At 35.4% G+C, this 15,901-nt stretch overlaps 1 protein-coding gene across 1 annotated transcript; it reads right to left on the bottom strand.

Annotated features, from left to right (window-relative positions):
* Positions 1-891: 891 nt before the first annotated feature.
* mcm6 (minichromosome maintenance complex component 6) lies at positions 892-11,767 on the bottom strand. Its single transcript, XM_051111410.1, has 17 exons — positions 11,548-11,767; positions 11,072-11,218; positions 9,618-9,728; positions 9,223-9,472; positions 8,841-9,006; positions 8,611-8,756; positions 8,373-8,523; positions 7,076-7,217; positions 6,689-6,830; positions 6,488-6,595; positions 5,862-6,017; positions 5,632-5,760; positions 5,205-5,366; positions 3,426-3,558; positions 1,900-2,085; positions 1,634-1,773; positions 892-1,533 (listed from the first exon to the last, which is right to left on the bottom strand). The coding sequence occupies exons 1-17, from the start codon at positions 11,646-11,648 to the stop codon at positions 1,411-1,413; spliced, it is 2,493 nt and encodes an 830-aa protein (XP_050967367.1). The 5' UTR covers positions 11,649-11,767; the 3' UTR covers positions 892-1,410.
* Between the last annotated feature and the right edge of the window lie 4,134 nt (positions 11,768-15,901).

Raw genomic sequence — 15,901 nt, 5'->3', positions numbered from 1 at the left:
ATTCTGGGAGTTTTGACAGTTGGAATTTGAAAAGTGTTGGCTCATTTGAACATTCCGTCAATGTAAGTCTATGGGATTTTTCCCAATTTTAATCGTCATTTTTAGGAAAACCGTAAATCCGATCAGTTAGAAAAGATATAGCAACTAACTTCAGATCAGTCTGAAGATCTGGGCTGAGTTTGGAGTTTGTAGAGTTAAAGCTCTAGGATGAGTTAGTGTCGACAGATTTAGTCTCAGAAGAAAATAGCATATCAGTAAATTGGCTTTCTTAAGCCAACTTAACAAAGTAAAAGAAGTCTCTTTTATAATAATGCATAGAATACACCCGGTAAAACGTGCTGGAACAGTGGAACGGTTTAAACTAGATATTGATTACTCTTGTAATTTCTGTAAAGGTGAAAAGGAAACAAGTTTTCGTCCATTTTTTAATAGTTCGTATGCAAAAATATTCTGGACTGTATTGCTTTACAGCAGGGTGGTTCTGACATATTAATATAATAATGATTGATAATTATACATGGGAAAGTATTCATGTTCATAAAATGAAATGTTGGTCAGACTCCAAATCGAATTTTTTCTCAATTTAAAAATGATTTCAAGCTTTATTGTAATGCTCTACGAACCTGTACAAGTAGCATAAAATTGTATTTTTTTCTAAGATTATTTATATATTTTTACATTATTGTTGTATTACTCTGGCACTAGTTTATTGTATTTTGTCTGTTTTGCAATGGACAATTCATATATTGTTCTTGGTTATTTAATTAGCGTTGCATTAATTTGCATAGTTTACTACTTGCAAATTAATAAGCTTTAGTTAATTTTAGAAGTTAATATACTGTAAACTTCAAAATATTTAAAAAACCTGTTACACATAGCCAAAATGAGACATTTTACATTTTATTTAGTTTATATATTTATTAATATATAGAAATGTTTGATTTAAAAATACAAGGTATTTGAAAGTGCAGTTTCTACTGACAACTGGCCAAAACCATATGAACTGATTCCACACGCCTAGCATCTCATTTCTGTTAACATATAAATGAAAATTTAGACAAATTCAAATTTATTGCATAATGAACACTTTCAACACAACATGATAAACAGTATATCCAAAAACATTTTACGCATTTTCATTACTAACATTCTAAAATGTTCTAAAACTAGAATAAAAACAAAACATATTTACAAAGATTTTTTTGCAAGATCACAAATCCTCTTAAAAATGAGGATGGTTATAGCCATCCTTACGAAGCAATGCAAAAACATTGTGGGGAAAAAGCTAAAACCAGAGAAGAACCAATTTACAAAAAGAGAAGAGACTGACACCACCACTTCCTGGACACAACCTCAACAAACATCTCATATTCTGTGTCGAAACAGCAGAGAATGTAAAGGTCAAAAGGTTTAGTCATCAAATGTGTAGTTAGGGTTGACCACCAGCGTAACGTCCTCCTCCTGCGATTCTGTTCCACTAGACTCAGCAGACCCTTTCAGCCCAGACTGCGTCAGCTCAATCAAAATATAATCCTGATGAACACAAAAGCGAATACATTTTTTGTTAAAACACATTTTATGTAGTCTCCACACAACATAAAGGTATTTTAATCACATGAAATTGCTTTCTTACATAGTGAACCAGTCTGTAGAGAATTTTCTCGATCATTGCCTTCTTATTGATGAGTTCCATTTCTGAATCAATCTCCGATTCGATTTCCTTCAGGTACCAGTTCACTACTTCACTCTTCTTAAGCGCCGTCTCGTCCTCAGCTGGGAGAAATAACACAACGCAAATTAGATTCCTGTGTTTGTCTGAGCTTGTCATGTTGTAACTGGTGTTAAAAGTGCATAATAATTGCTAGATGTACAGTTTGTTAATACTTGTACAGTACTCACCTTCCTCAGCACGGCGCAGATGTAGCACCAACAGGTTAGAAATGCGCTTATACTCCGCAAAAGACAGTCGCAGCGAGGGTTTAGCAGTTTCACCGTTGACCCCGTGACCATTAATACCATTTGTGTGCTCGTGACCATTCACTTCTCCATTAACATCTCCATTCACACCGTTAGGTGCATCATGGCCTAAAAACAGCAAGGAAAACAAGTATGTTTAGAACAGTGGTTTCCTAGGATTATATGTATCTCTCATACTTCTGTTGAAATAAAAATAAACTCATAAATATAATTAGTATTTTAAAGGGATAGCGCACTCAAAAATGAAAATTCTGTTCTTATTTACACATATCGTTACAAGTCTGTATGACTTTCTTCTGTGGAACACAAAAGCAGATATTCTGAAGAATGCTGATCAGTTTCAGTTCCCAACATTCTTCAAAATATCTGCTTTTGTGTTTAACAAAGGAAAAAGGTTACACAGGTTTGAATCAACATGAGGGTGAGAAAATGATCAAATTTCATTTTTTGGTGCACTATACCTTTAAGTATGAATAATATGACTAAAAATATATAACTCTTAAAGGAGAAGTTCACTTCCAGAACAAAAAATTACAGATAATGTACTCACCCCCCCGTCATTCAAGATATTCATGTCTTTCTTTCTTCAGTTGTAAAGAAATTGTGTTTTTTGAGGAAAACATTTCAGGATTTTTCTCCATATAATGGACTGATATGGTGCCCCGAGTTTGAACTTCCAAAATGCAGTTTAAATGCAGCTGAGGGTCTTATCTAGCGAAATGATCGGTTATTTTCATTTAAAAAAATACAATTTACATATTTTTTAATGTCAAATGATCGTCTTGTCTTGCTCTGCCTGAACTCCGTTTTTTTTCCCGGTTCATGACAGTTTAGGGTATGTCAAAAAACTCCCATCTCATGTTCTCCCTCAACTTCAAAATCGTCCTATATTGCTGTTTTACCATTTTTGTTAAGGGTGTTTGATCTTCTTTGCATGTTCACTTTGCAGAGACTGGGTCGGTGCTTCTATAGCGATGTATGATGATTTTGAAATGACTTTTGAAGTTGAGGGAGAAAATACGATTGGAGTTTTTCAATCTGGTCTTAAACCAGAATACAAAGAGTTCAGGGAGAGCAAGACAAGACGAGTATTTGAGGTTAAAAAGTATTTAAACTGTATTTTTTTTAAATAAAAACAATCAATCGTTTTGCTAGACAAGACCTTTCTTCCTCGGCTGGGATCTTTTACAATCGCATTTGGTATCATTCGAAGCCGCATTTAAACTGGATTTTGGAAGTTTGGAACATCTTGGATGACAAGGGGGTGAGTACATTATCTGTACATTATTGTTCTGGAAGTGAACTTCTCCTTTAAGACATACTGGGGCACCTTGGCTGATAACCATTGGTTTAAAAGCATGTTGCACTTGGATTTAGATTTGTCAGAATGACTTTATTTAAAGGCTGAATTAAGTGTTTACACGTCTTGAAACAGAGGATGACTGTACCATTAATCTGATTGCCGTCTTCCTCCTCCATGGCCTCCTCTTCCTCCTGATCCAGATTAATATCAGGAGTCTCGACCCGAATGATGGACTTGTTCAGCAGCCTAAAAGCCTCTTTGACATGCTTTGGCTGAACCTAAAATATAGAAACAGGAAGACAGAAGTAAGAAATAATTGGTGATTAACCTCAATTTGTATTTGGGAACAGAGTCTCTAGGCGAAACTGTACATTTAACTGCTTTAAAAACAGTGATGTTACCACCTTGCTACAAAGACATGTTACGTAGCTTTCATTTGCAAACTATTTTGTCCAAATATATGTGTCTGTACAGTGTGTGTGCAAGTAGAGATAGCAGCTGGATGAAAGTGTGCTTTCCGTAGATAAGAGCTAATTTAGCTGGAAAAATGTGGAAGTTGTCATTTTTATACTGTTGTTAGTCATACTTGTTTGCATAGTTAGTGTCTTTGTGGGTTTTGGTTCATGTTCTTTTGTAGGCTGCAATGACCTTTGAAATAACTTAAATAATTTGCTGAATTAATATGGATTTTGATATGGAACTAATATCAGCATAGACTAATAAATACTATAACCAATAAATTGCTCATTGTTAGTTTAATTTGTTTAATTGAATGCATTAACTAATGGGACCTCATTGTAAAATGTTACGAATATTTGTAACTAGAAATGTAACGATATCAAAATCTCATTATACGATAATATCGCGATATGAAGTGCACAATGCGATATTTATTGTGATACTTAAAAAAAGACAAATGAAGAATTGGAAAGAAAATAAAGAATTAGTACATTTTAAAGGTTAAAGTATTCTATCTAGTGCACTTTGAGAGTTCAAAATTAAGAGCTCCAACCCATGTTCTTAACTAAGTCAGAAAAAAGTCAGTGTACTGACTTTTTACCTGAAATTTAAAGGGGACTCAACCCTTTTTTTTAGTTGTGATATGCTGTATCAGTCTAAATGACATTCACACTGGTGTTTTAGGAAGCCAAACAAATTTGAATATAATATTAATAGTAATAACAACAATGACAGTAATAGCCATATATTGTAAAACAACTGCACTGTAAAATAAATGAAAATGTTTGCTTTACACTACAGTAGAAAAAATTACAATACTTATTTCCTATTTCATACATTTAAAAGAAATATTTTGAATATGGACTAAATTTAAACCACTCACTGTCAGCAATTTTATGTCAGCTTTTATTTTGACGGAAACTGCAGTAGAGCTTTTATTTTAAAGAAAAATTATTTTAGTGCAAACAAGCTTACAAAAACACATGTAGTGAAATGCTGTAATCAACTGCCGCAAAAATCAAGCATAACTGGTGGGCGTTGTGTTCCCAAACTTGTGCTAAACTCAGTACATGGAAAAAACAAGTTCACTGCATTCACCAGAATGGAGCCGTTCTGAGGCGCAGAAAACGCCGGATCACAAGCTGATCGCCTGAACATAGTGAGAACTTGATGAAGGGATTTAGCCATATTGCGCTTTCGGTTTTAGTATATTTGACATACAATGTGTCAAAGCATAATGGCCCAAAACATAACTTTAAAGACTTTTTATGTTATAAATTTAAATATATTTCAAAACCTACATTTTTTGCCTAGAAGACCTATCGCTTCATATTGCCATGTGACCACGATAATATCGCAATATCACGATATTGATAATATCGTTACATCCCTATTTGTAACTAATTGATATTTAGCTAACCAATGAAAAATCATGCTCTCGTCTTTCTCTTTTTTTCATACACACCTCATCACAACAGTGCATCCTTGCCATGCTCTCAGAAAGACGAATCAAGCTTTCCAGCTGGCGTACTGTGATCCTCCAAGCTGATTTAGTGACTCCGGAGCCGTCCCGCTGTCTCAGACGCTTGTACTGCTCCACAATGAATTCCTCAGACTCCTTTGAGATCTGATCCCACACACAGATCGAGACACAGTTAAGAAAATGCTTGCACTGTGACAATGTAATAAACAGCGTACAGCCAAATACCAGTCCATATAAAAGCTGTAAACAAACTGTTCAGGTGCGTAGATCTGACACAAATGTCTTTTTGGTTCAAGCATACACCTGTTTTCATTAAGTCTACGTGAGCTTCTAAATATTTTGTGGCTGTTCTCTATTTTAACCAGCAGGAAAGTCAGGAAGAATGAAGATGAGTTGTCCTGTCACTCACCTTTGGTTTGAACTGGCGAGCAAACAGCAAGTATCTGCGAATCTCATCTAGGCTGTAGACACGATCGACAGAATTCTCAATTCTGGAGTGGAGATCCACTATACGTCTGGCAATGGCATAATCAGTGACCTGAAGGGAGAGACAGATGGATTTAGAGCCTAACAACTTCCTGCTGTTCTATAATCATCTTCATATGCTGTTGCATTGTTGTTCAAAACACATGCTCATACCTCATTGCAGTCGTCCACCAGGATGAAGAAGAGATCGAAACGTGACATGATGGGTGCTGTCAGGTTGATGTTCTGTTTGAGAGATTTGGAGCGGTCGTAACGGCCGCTTACAGGGTTTGCTGCAGCCAAGATGGATGTGCGAGCATTCAGAGTGGCCTACAATTTGAAAAACAGACTTTTATGGAACAATTATAAACCATAAAAATTACTATGGTTTGGGGAATGCAATATACCAGTAGACATGATAATCCAGCACATAATCTGTAGTATTGTCTCTATTGCAATTACATTCAAGTGACGCTGCACTGTTGCATTTTCAAAAAAAATCCATCAGTTTAATGAGTAGTTAAGCTTTCTTTTTTTGCAGTTCATTGTGCTTACATGGTCAAATACTTGCAAAGTTATTACAAAATGCCTCTCTTGGCCAGTATGTAAACACAGCTGGTAAGGAATGTTAACAGCTGGGGAAAGAACCCAGATGTGTCAGTATATTAGATCCATGCAAGTCTTAAAGTGACAGCAGTCTAATTTTATCATCTACTCCTAACACCTGCCTTATGAGAGGTCTTTGTCTGATTAAACAAATATGTGACCTGTAAATCTGCATTTTAATCTTCGACCCTTACCTTGACCCCTGCTTTGGTGATAGAGATGGTCTGTTGCTCCATAGCCTCATGGATGGCTACTTGGTCTCTCATTTCCATCTTATCAAACTCATCAATGCAGCAAACACCCTATGGACAACATCAATCAGCAGGGATTTCAGTGACAAAACATACTCGGATTTACAGGGGTTTTACACAAATAATTTGTAAAGATGAACTCACATTATCAGCCAACATGAGTGCTCCGGCTTCAATGACAAACTCATGTGATTCCTCATCTCTCACCACAGCAGCTGTGAGACCGGCTGCGCTGGAGGCTTTACCGCTGGTGTAAACTGCACGTGGACAGAACTCCTCAACATGCCTGAAAAAGAGCAAAACCGTGAGAACTAATACATAATGTCCTTTTTAAACACAATTTGGAAGAAAACGTAAAAACTCTCTCCATTGTCAGTATATTACCTTATTCCCTTTGCAATTAAAACTCTAAAGATACTGACTGATGTGTGTGATCCTACAGTTTTTTTAACCTGTTCATGAGTAATTACATTAATATAATACATCAGTGTAATTAGTTCTGTAACACTGCTTGTGTTTTACAAGTCTTACTTAAGGAACTGGCTCTTGGCTGTACTGGGATCTCCCACAATGCAGACGTTGATGTCTCCTCTCAGAGATGTGCCTTCCATGGTGGTTTTAGGAACACCTCCGAACAACATGAGCAGAATCCCCCGCTTCACCTCATCGTTACCTGAAAACAACACATTTCATATTAGAAATAATTATTTTAATATAATAGATTTCTCTTTTATTCAAGATAACCTAAAATTTGATTTTGTGGGCTAATTTAAATTTAAAGGGATAGTTTACCCAAAAATGAAAATTCTGTCATTAATTACTCAACTTCATGTTGTTCCAAATCTGTCAGAGCTTTGTCCATCTTCAGAACACAAATTAAGATATTTTTGATTAAATTCGAGAACTTTTTTGTCCCTGCACAGACAGCACTGCAAATACAATTTTTAAGGCTCAAAGTACTAAGGACATTGTTAAAATAGTCCATGTGACATCAGTGGTTCAACCATAATTTTATGAAGCTACGAGAATACTTTTTGTGAGCAAAGAAAACAAAAATAACAACTTTATTCAACAATTTCTTATGAATGTCTTCAACACGCATTCATAAGAGTACCACAACACAATAATGATGTTGAATAAAGTTAATTTTTGTTTTCTTTGCGCACAAAAAGTATACTCGCAGCTTCATAAAATTGCGGTTGAACCTTTTTTAACAAAGTCCTAACTATCTTTCTGGGCCTTAAATGTGTCAGTTGCATTGCTGTCTATGCAGGGTCAAAAAGTTCTTGGATTTCATCAAAAATATTTTAATTTGTGTTCCAAAGAAGAACAAAGGTCTTACAGGTTTGGAACGACATAAGGGTGAGTAATTAATGACAGAATTTTCATTTTTGGGTGAACTATCCCTTTGAATGAACACTGAAATCTATTTTATGACTAAATCAACATAACTACATTTGGTTACACCACTAAAAGTAAATTTAAAAAAAAGATTAGGTAGAAGTAGCTTTTAAAAGGTAAATTAAAAATATTTTTTTTTGTTTTTAGAAGATGAATGTAAATCTTATGTGATTATAACATTGTGAAGTTGAGTAATTTGTGACTGACTTTCATTTTAGGCTGAACTATCCCTTTAGGGTAACAACTGCAAATTTTCACTTTTTACAATGTTTATTTATCTGCATTATATTAGCAAATCCACTCTCCTGTTACAGGTATCGTCAATGAAGAATCCCTACTGGTTGACCATTACTGTATGAATTCATTCTGTTAGCATCAACTGGTGTTTGTGCCCAACTTAGACATACTGTTGTTCATACTGACTAACCGTGAATGGTAGGGAAGAGGCTGGTGCAAAGGTTGTGGTAGAGGTTTTTATCTTGACTCATCTCAAACACCTTCTCCCACTCCTGTACGGTCATCTGTTTCTTGATACTCTCTGCCGTCTGCTCTTCATCCCGGATCTCCTTACCGCCAAACTATAAACAGAGACAGACCATTAAATAACAGAAAACAGATAACAGAAAATAAGACCTCAATGGCAAAATGTTTAGCTTGACTCTCACTCTGGGATTGGTGGGGGCTACGTGGCATGCCAAGAAAGCAAGTTTGTAGGAAAGTTCTCTGACGCCCAGTGCTTTAAGCCCACGGAGACCCTCATTCTCATAACCTTGCACCCCAGCTGTACGAGAGCTGGTCTCAGCACGCACACCTGAAAGGAAGATATTCGAATAATGTCAGACTTATAACCCCTGTATAAACATCAGTGATACTTGACTGGATGAGTGGTGTGTACCTGGTGTGGCCAGCTGGGATACATCTGGCACAACAATGAGGGAGCCAATGAAGTCACATTTATCACCGGCCTGGGCCGACTCCACAGCCTCGGCCCGCAGAATCACCTCCATACTACGAGGAATGGAGCCACGTGGCAGCTCAGCCTGTGTCTCCTGGATACGTACCTGGAATCAAGGCAAGTTAGTTTAAATTTAAGATGTTATTGCAAATTATCATGTAAAAAATACTTTTTTTCTGATACTTCACTTGGGTGTTGCAGAAAATAATGCACATTTTCATTTCAAATAATGGAGCCATTTGGACATTACCTATACTTGCACTGTAATCTCTCTATCGTTTTAAGACCAAAGAACATAAATGTCTACGGCTTCCTGTTATACCTTCTGGAAGTCGATGAATTTGGATTTGTTTGTATCCAGGAGAAAGCGTCTGCGGTTGTTGCACACAGGGTTGCGGCAAATGCTTGGCTGAGTGTATTTAAACTGCTGCTCCACGTCCTTTATCATTCCCTGACAGTCCAAACACAGGAAGGTGCCGCTCACCAGCTCAGGGTGAACTGGGTGAGTACGGACAACCTGGCCACTGATGCGCACGAGTGAGCCAACCTTCACCACGGTCAACTCACGGATCCTGCAGGAAACCAGAACAGGAGAAGATTAGTTAGGGAGACACTTGTTAAAAATAATGACAAACTGATATATTATTTTGTCAAATACACAATATTTTAGTTTGAAATTATTGATTAGTCATCACACTGTCTAGTTATTCTCTTTACTTGTGTCTGGTTGGTAGATCCTGGAAGGCAACATAGAATTCCTTTGAGGCAGGAACTTCTCCATGATCCCGAGCAAAATTACGCACAGCACGGCACAGGTAGGGGTAAAGTCTAAAACATACAAAAAATAAATGTTTTATGTGTACATTCAGGTAAAAACACTGTGTTATCAATTTCATAAAGCAGCTTTGTAGTTGTCAAAGCTAAATGTAATGTCAATATGTACATACTCATATTAAACACATTGCTTTATACTATAACTGCACATCTGAGGTTATATATGAAGAGTTCAGATGCAAAACCAGCTAAAAGCCGTCTCGGTCAAAAATGAGATAATGATACTGGGTGAATGCTCCTGACACATATTATACGTCCATCAAATACTTTTTCTTCAAACTTGCTAAAATTCCAGCCTCAGCCCAATCAGAAGTACCAGTACTTACATACAAACCTATACATCTGAGCCTGATAAAAAATTTTAATTATTTTTTTAAAGAAAGACATCAGATGGATTGACCTGGTTTTGCATCTGAACTCTTCATATTTACATTTATGTATTACAGGTTACATGATAATCTTCTAACATTAATAACTGCATTACTGAGAACTGTAAGACAAATATATCAAAGTACACTTCCAGTCAAAAGTTTTTAACAGTAAGATTTTTAAAGTTTTTTTTAAAAAGTCTCTTCTGCTCACCAACCCTGCATTTATGTGGTCCAAAGTACAGCAAAAACAGTCAAATTATGTAATATTTTTACTATTTAAAATAACTGTTTTCATTCTGAATATATTTTAAAATGTAATTTATTCCTGTGATTTCAAAGCTGAATTTTTAGCATCATTACTCCAGTCACATGATCCTTCAGAAATCATTCTACTATTCTGATTTGCTGCTCAAAAAACATTTATTATTATTATGTTGAAAACAGCGGAGTCAATTTTTTTCAGGTTTCTTTGATGAATAGAAAGTTCAGAAGAACAGCATTTATCTGAAATAGAAATCTTTTGTAACACTATAAATGTCTTTATTATCACTTTTAATCAATCTAAAGCATCTTTGCTAAATAAAATATTAATTTCTATAATTTCTCCAAAGGAAAAAAAATGATACTGACTCTAAGCTTTTGAATGGTATAGTGTATAATGTTCCAAAAGCTTTTTATTTCAGATAAATGCTGATCTTTGGATCTTTCTATTCATCAAAGAATCAGAAGACTGGAGTAATGATGCTGAAAATTTAGCTTTGATCACAGGAATAAATTATATTTAAAAAAATGAAAAATATTTCAAAATTTGCTGTACTTTGGATCAAATAACTGCAGGCTTGGTGAGCAGATGAGATTGAAAAAAAATCTTAATGTTTAAAAACTTTTGACTGGTAGTGTATGGTGAATAAATTCAAAAGCAATGTATAAAAACAATCTAGATTTTTCTTTTGGCTCCTTTCACACCTGTAGAACTCTTCCTGGATGGCGGTTGCCAGTTCTTGATTAAATCCCTCCAGGTCGGTAAAACTGACCACGAGTGTGTTTCTTTCCGGTCGGATCAACTCCTCTGCGTCCCGCAGGTACTTCACTTCACCATCACTATTATGAAACCTGCGAAGCGGTAACGTTACACAAAACTATTAGTGTACAGTTATGACTACGACCAAAATTTAATACAAATAACAAGAAAAATGTATTTACTGAACATTAACAATAAAGCAAAGATAATGCACGTTCACGTGCACAAGTGTGTCCTAATGTTCAAGCAAGCACTATAATTACACAATTCGTTACAAATATGTAATTCCTTACGACTGATGTTAGTGTATAAGCGTGTAATGCTTTATTGTAATTATTGTAATTAGTCTATACGGTTAACTGTTACCCATCGTGTAACTTTCATGATACGGAAGAACAATAAGAAACATCGCGTTACTCACTCTTCCAAAAAAGCCTGGAATAATTTTTGGCATTTTTCCGCCAGCTCGTCCTTGATCGTCTGACCTGCATTCGGGTTTGCTCCATTTTCCATTAGATCCATTTTTGCAATAAATTGTTATTACAAAGTTATAACAGTAATGTACTCTCTGTCCCGTCCAGCACAAGAAGCACACGAGCTCTTTCAGAAGTTTTCGCGCGAAATGCTGTACCATGTGATTATTTTCGCGCCACCAGGATCCTATCAGATTGCTGCTGTTCGGTGCTGCAGCTACAATTGGACTATTGTGGCCAATCATTTTCGTGCTTTCTGTTGGGGGGCATGGCATCATGTTAAGGTTAGACAGTTCCAGTAGAGATTAAAACAAAATAAAAATGTCAGGAATTGAAATAAAATAAGAAAATTATTGTTAATATGTAAGTATGAAACACAGGTTACTCAAAACGGGCGAAGTTTAGCGTCTTAGACGTTTGACTGACCAGGTACGGTATTAAGACTTATATAGTGCATAAGGTATAAATAATAATCTTGCTGTTTTAACACTTCATTATATTATATTATAATCAAGTGGCTAAAACTTGTGAAGCTGGCAAGTTGTTACGTGACACTGAGTATAAAAATCACTTATAGACTTAGTCGCGACAGTGTCAGGTGATACATGTTACTATTCTCAGCGCTGTTGATGTTGAACCAATTATAGTTCTTCGTGATTATTGAATTAGCCATTATTTTATAATTTTATAGAAATTGCTGTGTTCGAGACAGTTGGGGTCAAAAGTTTACATACACCTTACAGAATCTCCAAAATGTTAATTATTTTACCAAAATAAGAGGGATCATACAAAATGCATGTTATTTTTATTTAGTACTGACCTGAATAAGATATTTCACATAAAAGATGTTTACATACAGTCCACAAGAGAAAATAATAGTTGAATGTATGAAAAATGACCCCATTCAGAAGTTTACATATGCTTGATTCTTAATACCTTGTTGTTATCTGATAAAAACAGCTGTGGATCAGCTTTTTTATTTTATTTATTTATTTATGTGATAGTTGTTCACAAGTCCCTTGTTAGTTCTGAACAGTTAAACTGCCCGTTGTTCTTAAGAAAAATCCTTCAGGTCCCACAAATTATTTTGTTTTCCAGTATTTTTGTGTATTTGAACCCTTTCCAACAATGACTGTATGATTTTGAGATCCATCTTTTCACACTGAGGACAACTGAGGGACTCATATGCAACTATAACAGAAGGTTCAAACGCTCACTGATGCTCCAGAAGGAAACATAATGCATTAAGATCTGGGGGGTAAAAACTTTATGAATTTGAAGATCAGGGTAAATGTAACTTATTTTGTCTTCTGGGAAACATGTAAGTATCTTCTGTAGCTTCTGAAGGGCACTACTAAATAATAATAATAAAAAAAAGATATTCAGGCAAAATAAGAAAAATGTACACATCTTCTTTCTGTTCAAAAGTTTACACCCCCAGCTCTTATTTTTTCCCTCTTAAGCATCAGTGAGCATTTGAACCGTCTGTAATAGTTGCACATGAGTCCCTCAGTTGTCCTCAGTGTGAAAAGATGGATCTCAAAATCATAGTCATTGTTGGAAAGGGTTCAAATTCACAAAAATGCTGAAAAACCAAAGAATTTGTGGGACCTGAAAGATTTTTCTGAAGAACAGAGGACAGTTGAACTGTTCAGGGCAAACAAGGGACTCATGAACAGCTATTAATAAACAACAACAAAAAAACACAGCTGTGGATCATTCAGGTAAGGACATTAAAAGTCAAGTGTATGTAAACTTGTGAAAAGGGTCATTTTTATAAATTAAACTATTTTGTAAAATCTTATTTAGGTCAGTACTAAATTAAAAATAACATGCATGTTATATGATCTCTCTTATTAAAACAAAAACAATAAACTTTTGAAAATTCTGCAAGGTGTATGAAAACTTTTGATCTCATCTATTGTAGTTGTCTATTGAAGTGTTGTCTCATTGAAAACTTAAAAATACAACATTGTCAATTGTCAAAAAGTATCAAACAAGACAAAAACTTGTAACGGTTGTTTTGCAGTTTTTGTGACATCACTTGAAAACCCGCTGTTAATTTGCATTGTTATATGTGGCACACTTTGTATTGTCAGTTTTTAAGGAATTGCCTTGTGTCAAGAATAGATGGCGCTGTTGCTATATTATATGTAAACATCCAGCTTTTTAATCAAGCCAGCAGATGGAGCCAGAGAGTTAAATTATACATATCTATATAAACTATGCCAAAACATGCAAGTGAAATGAAAAATGTGCCACAGAAATTATTTAAGGGCAGCATGAAATGTTTAAAAAAATGTGATTATGTTTTACTCTCACAATAGCTAAAATCATAGGGAAGGTGGTAAAAACAAATACTGTATCATATTTAACAAATAATTGATTGATTTCCAAATATACCTGTCAAGGTTGTGATATTTCTAATTGTTTGAATGTTGCCACTTTATTTGTCTGGTACTAGAGTGAACTTTGCGACAAATTTTACTGAAGTGAAAATTTAAAAACAGAAGAACAAAATTTGTTGCAAAAGGCAATTCACTCTAGTCTGTCACTATTACAGTGTTGTCTGAAATACTTTCAAGTGAAACAGGATATTTAATGAAAAAAAATGTACGGCAGGACTTACTAAAACATACATTGCCAAATGACAGTGTGCTAAATCAATGTCTAAATAACTATTTATCAAGTAATTAACTGTGTCAAATGCCATCTTCAGAGAAGAAAGCCATTTTAGACAGTGCAGGATGTTATATTTTGATTAAAAATGACAAAGGCTTTTTTTTTTTGGAATAACGCACAGATAAGTCATGAACAAAAGTGTCAAAAACATGCATTACGGAACTAAATGTGGCCGATATTGGAATGTTGACATGTTACTAATGATGGTATGTAAGTATTGTAAAAGAATAACGTTAATCATTGTTAAGAATTTTTATGACTCTTAAACTCTTTCTAGATTCATTCATTTTTCTAGACAAACTGATAGATGTTACGGATGTTGCTGACAAGTTTCGATTGTCAGTTGTGTGTGGCTGGATGGCTTTGTGGACAGATATCTGTACCTGTACTTGGTAGTTTGGTTGGGTTGAAAACCACACTCGCTGGTCGATAATAGTATTTAAGAACACATTTTTTGTGGTATGTATATGTATGTGTGTGTGTCTGTGAGAGTTTTCAGTGTCTGTTGGGCGTACCCTGAGTTGTGGTCTCTATAAGTAGGTGTCTTTTTGTTCTTGTGGTTTCCATCACGGCGGTTGACTTCATGATGTGGCGGCATTTTTAAATTTTAAAGTCACACTTCATTGGTAGGTGAACGAAGACATGTAGGCGTCACCTTAATGTCAACTTAATGTAAGATAAAACACTAAATCAATACTATTGTGTATATTCTAATGGTTCAGTTCACACTCTGTTTCTGTTTGTGTGGGTTCATGTCCCTTCAATGTTTTTGAAACTCAAACCTGTTTTATTGCAATCTGTAAAATCATGTTGCTGTAGACGTTACTCAGTAAATATAACAAACATATACTAAGGCATTGGCTGAATCACCACACATACCTGAGCCAGGTATACCGTTACAGCGAACGCCGTCTAGACGGGTTTGTCTGCAGGGCGTCTTCAGTACATCAGATGTTTCGTAACATTTGGCACGGGGGTATGAGGACTTTCTTGCATGCTTGCAGCTGACAGGTTGAGCATAAGATATTGCATTAATCAGAAGATTTATGTCTTTCACAATCCTGCACACAACTGCCAGATCTTTCTGGAGTGAAAACAAGTTGTTGTTTTTTTTTTGTCAAGGTTAGTAAGATGTTAAACAAGATATGACAGATATCACTTTGAATGTCATAACACTAGAGAATATTGAGTTGTTTTCTTGGTTGGTGGTGTAAGCTTGATCATGTGTAGGTGCCCCCCTCCCCTCCCTCCATGAATGACGTTAGCTAGACAAAAGAAACTTGTTTTCTAAAAGCTGTGCTGAAGTCAAACACGTGAAGAAGTGCACATGTTTACTCAGTGATTCAGCATTTAGTGACTTTATTATAAATGTCATCTATAGTAACCGTTTAGAATATTACTATACTTTTAATGTTGAATTAAAAATGTTGTATTTTGTACTATACGTATACATACAGCCTGGTATCAGCAAGTGAGCTTTGTCAAGTACATGGCAGTGATGCGTGCAGTGTTTAAAGAGATAGTTCACCCAAAAATGATAATTACCCCATGATTTACTCACCCTCAAGCCATCCTTTCTTCTTTCAGATGAATATAGTCAGAGTTATATTATAAATCCCA

Source organism: Labeo rohita, chromosome 6, assembly GCF_022985175.1.
Source record: "Labeo rohita strain BAU-BD-2019 chromosome 6, IGBB_LRoh.1.0, whole genome shotgun sequence".
Lineage (NCBI taxonomy): Eukaryota > Metazoa > Chordata > Actinopteri > Cypriniformes > Cyprinidae > Labeo > Labeo rohita.
The sequence above is the reverse complement of the archived record's forward strand: the minus strand, read 5'-3'. Positions and strand labels throughout refer to the sequence as shown.

Coding starts and splice junctions, on each gene's coding strand:
- mcm6 (XM_051111410.1), bottom strand. CDS start 11,648: ATGGATCTAATGGAAAATGGAGCAAACCCGAATGCAGGTCAGACGATC. Junction 3,559..5,204: donor GGATGCACTGTTGTGATGAG/GTGTGTATGAAA, acceptor TCTATATTTTAG/GTTCAGCCAAAGCATGTCAA. Junction 1,774..1,899: donor TCTGCGCCGTGCTGAGGAAG/GTGAGTACTGTA, acceptor TATTTCTCCCAG/CTGAGGACGAGACGGCGCTT.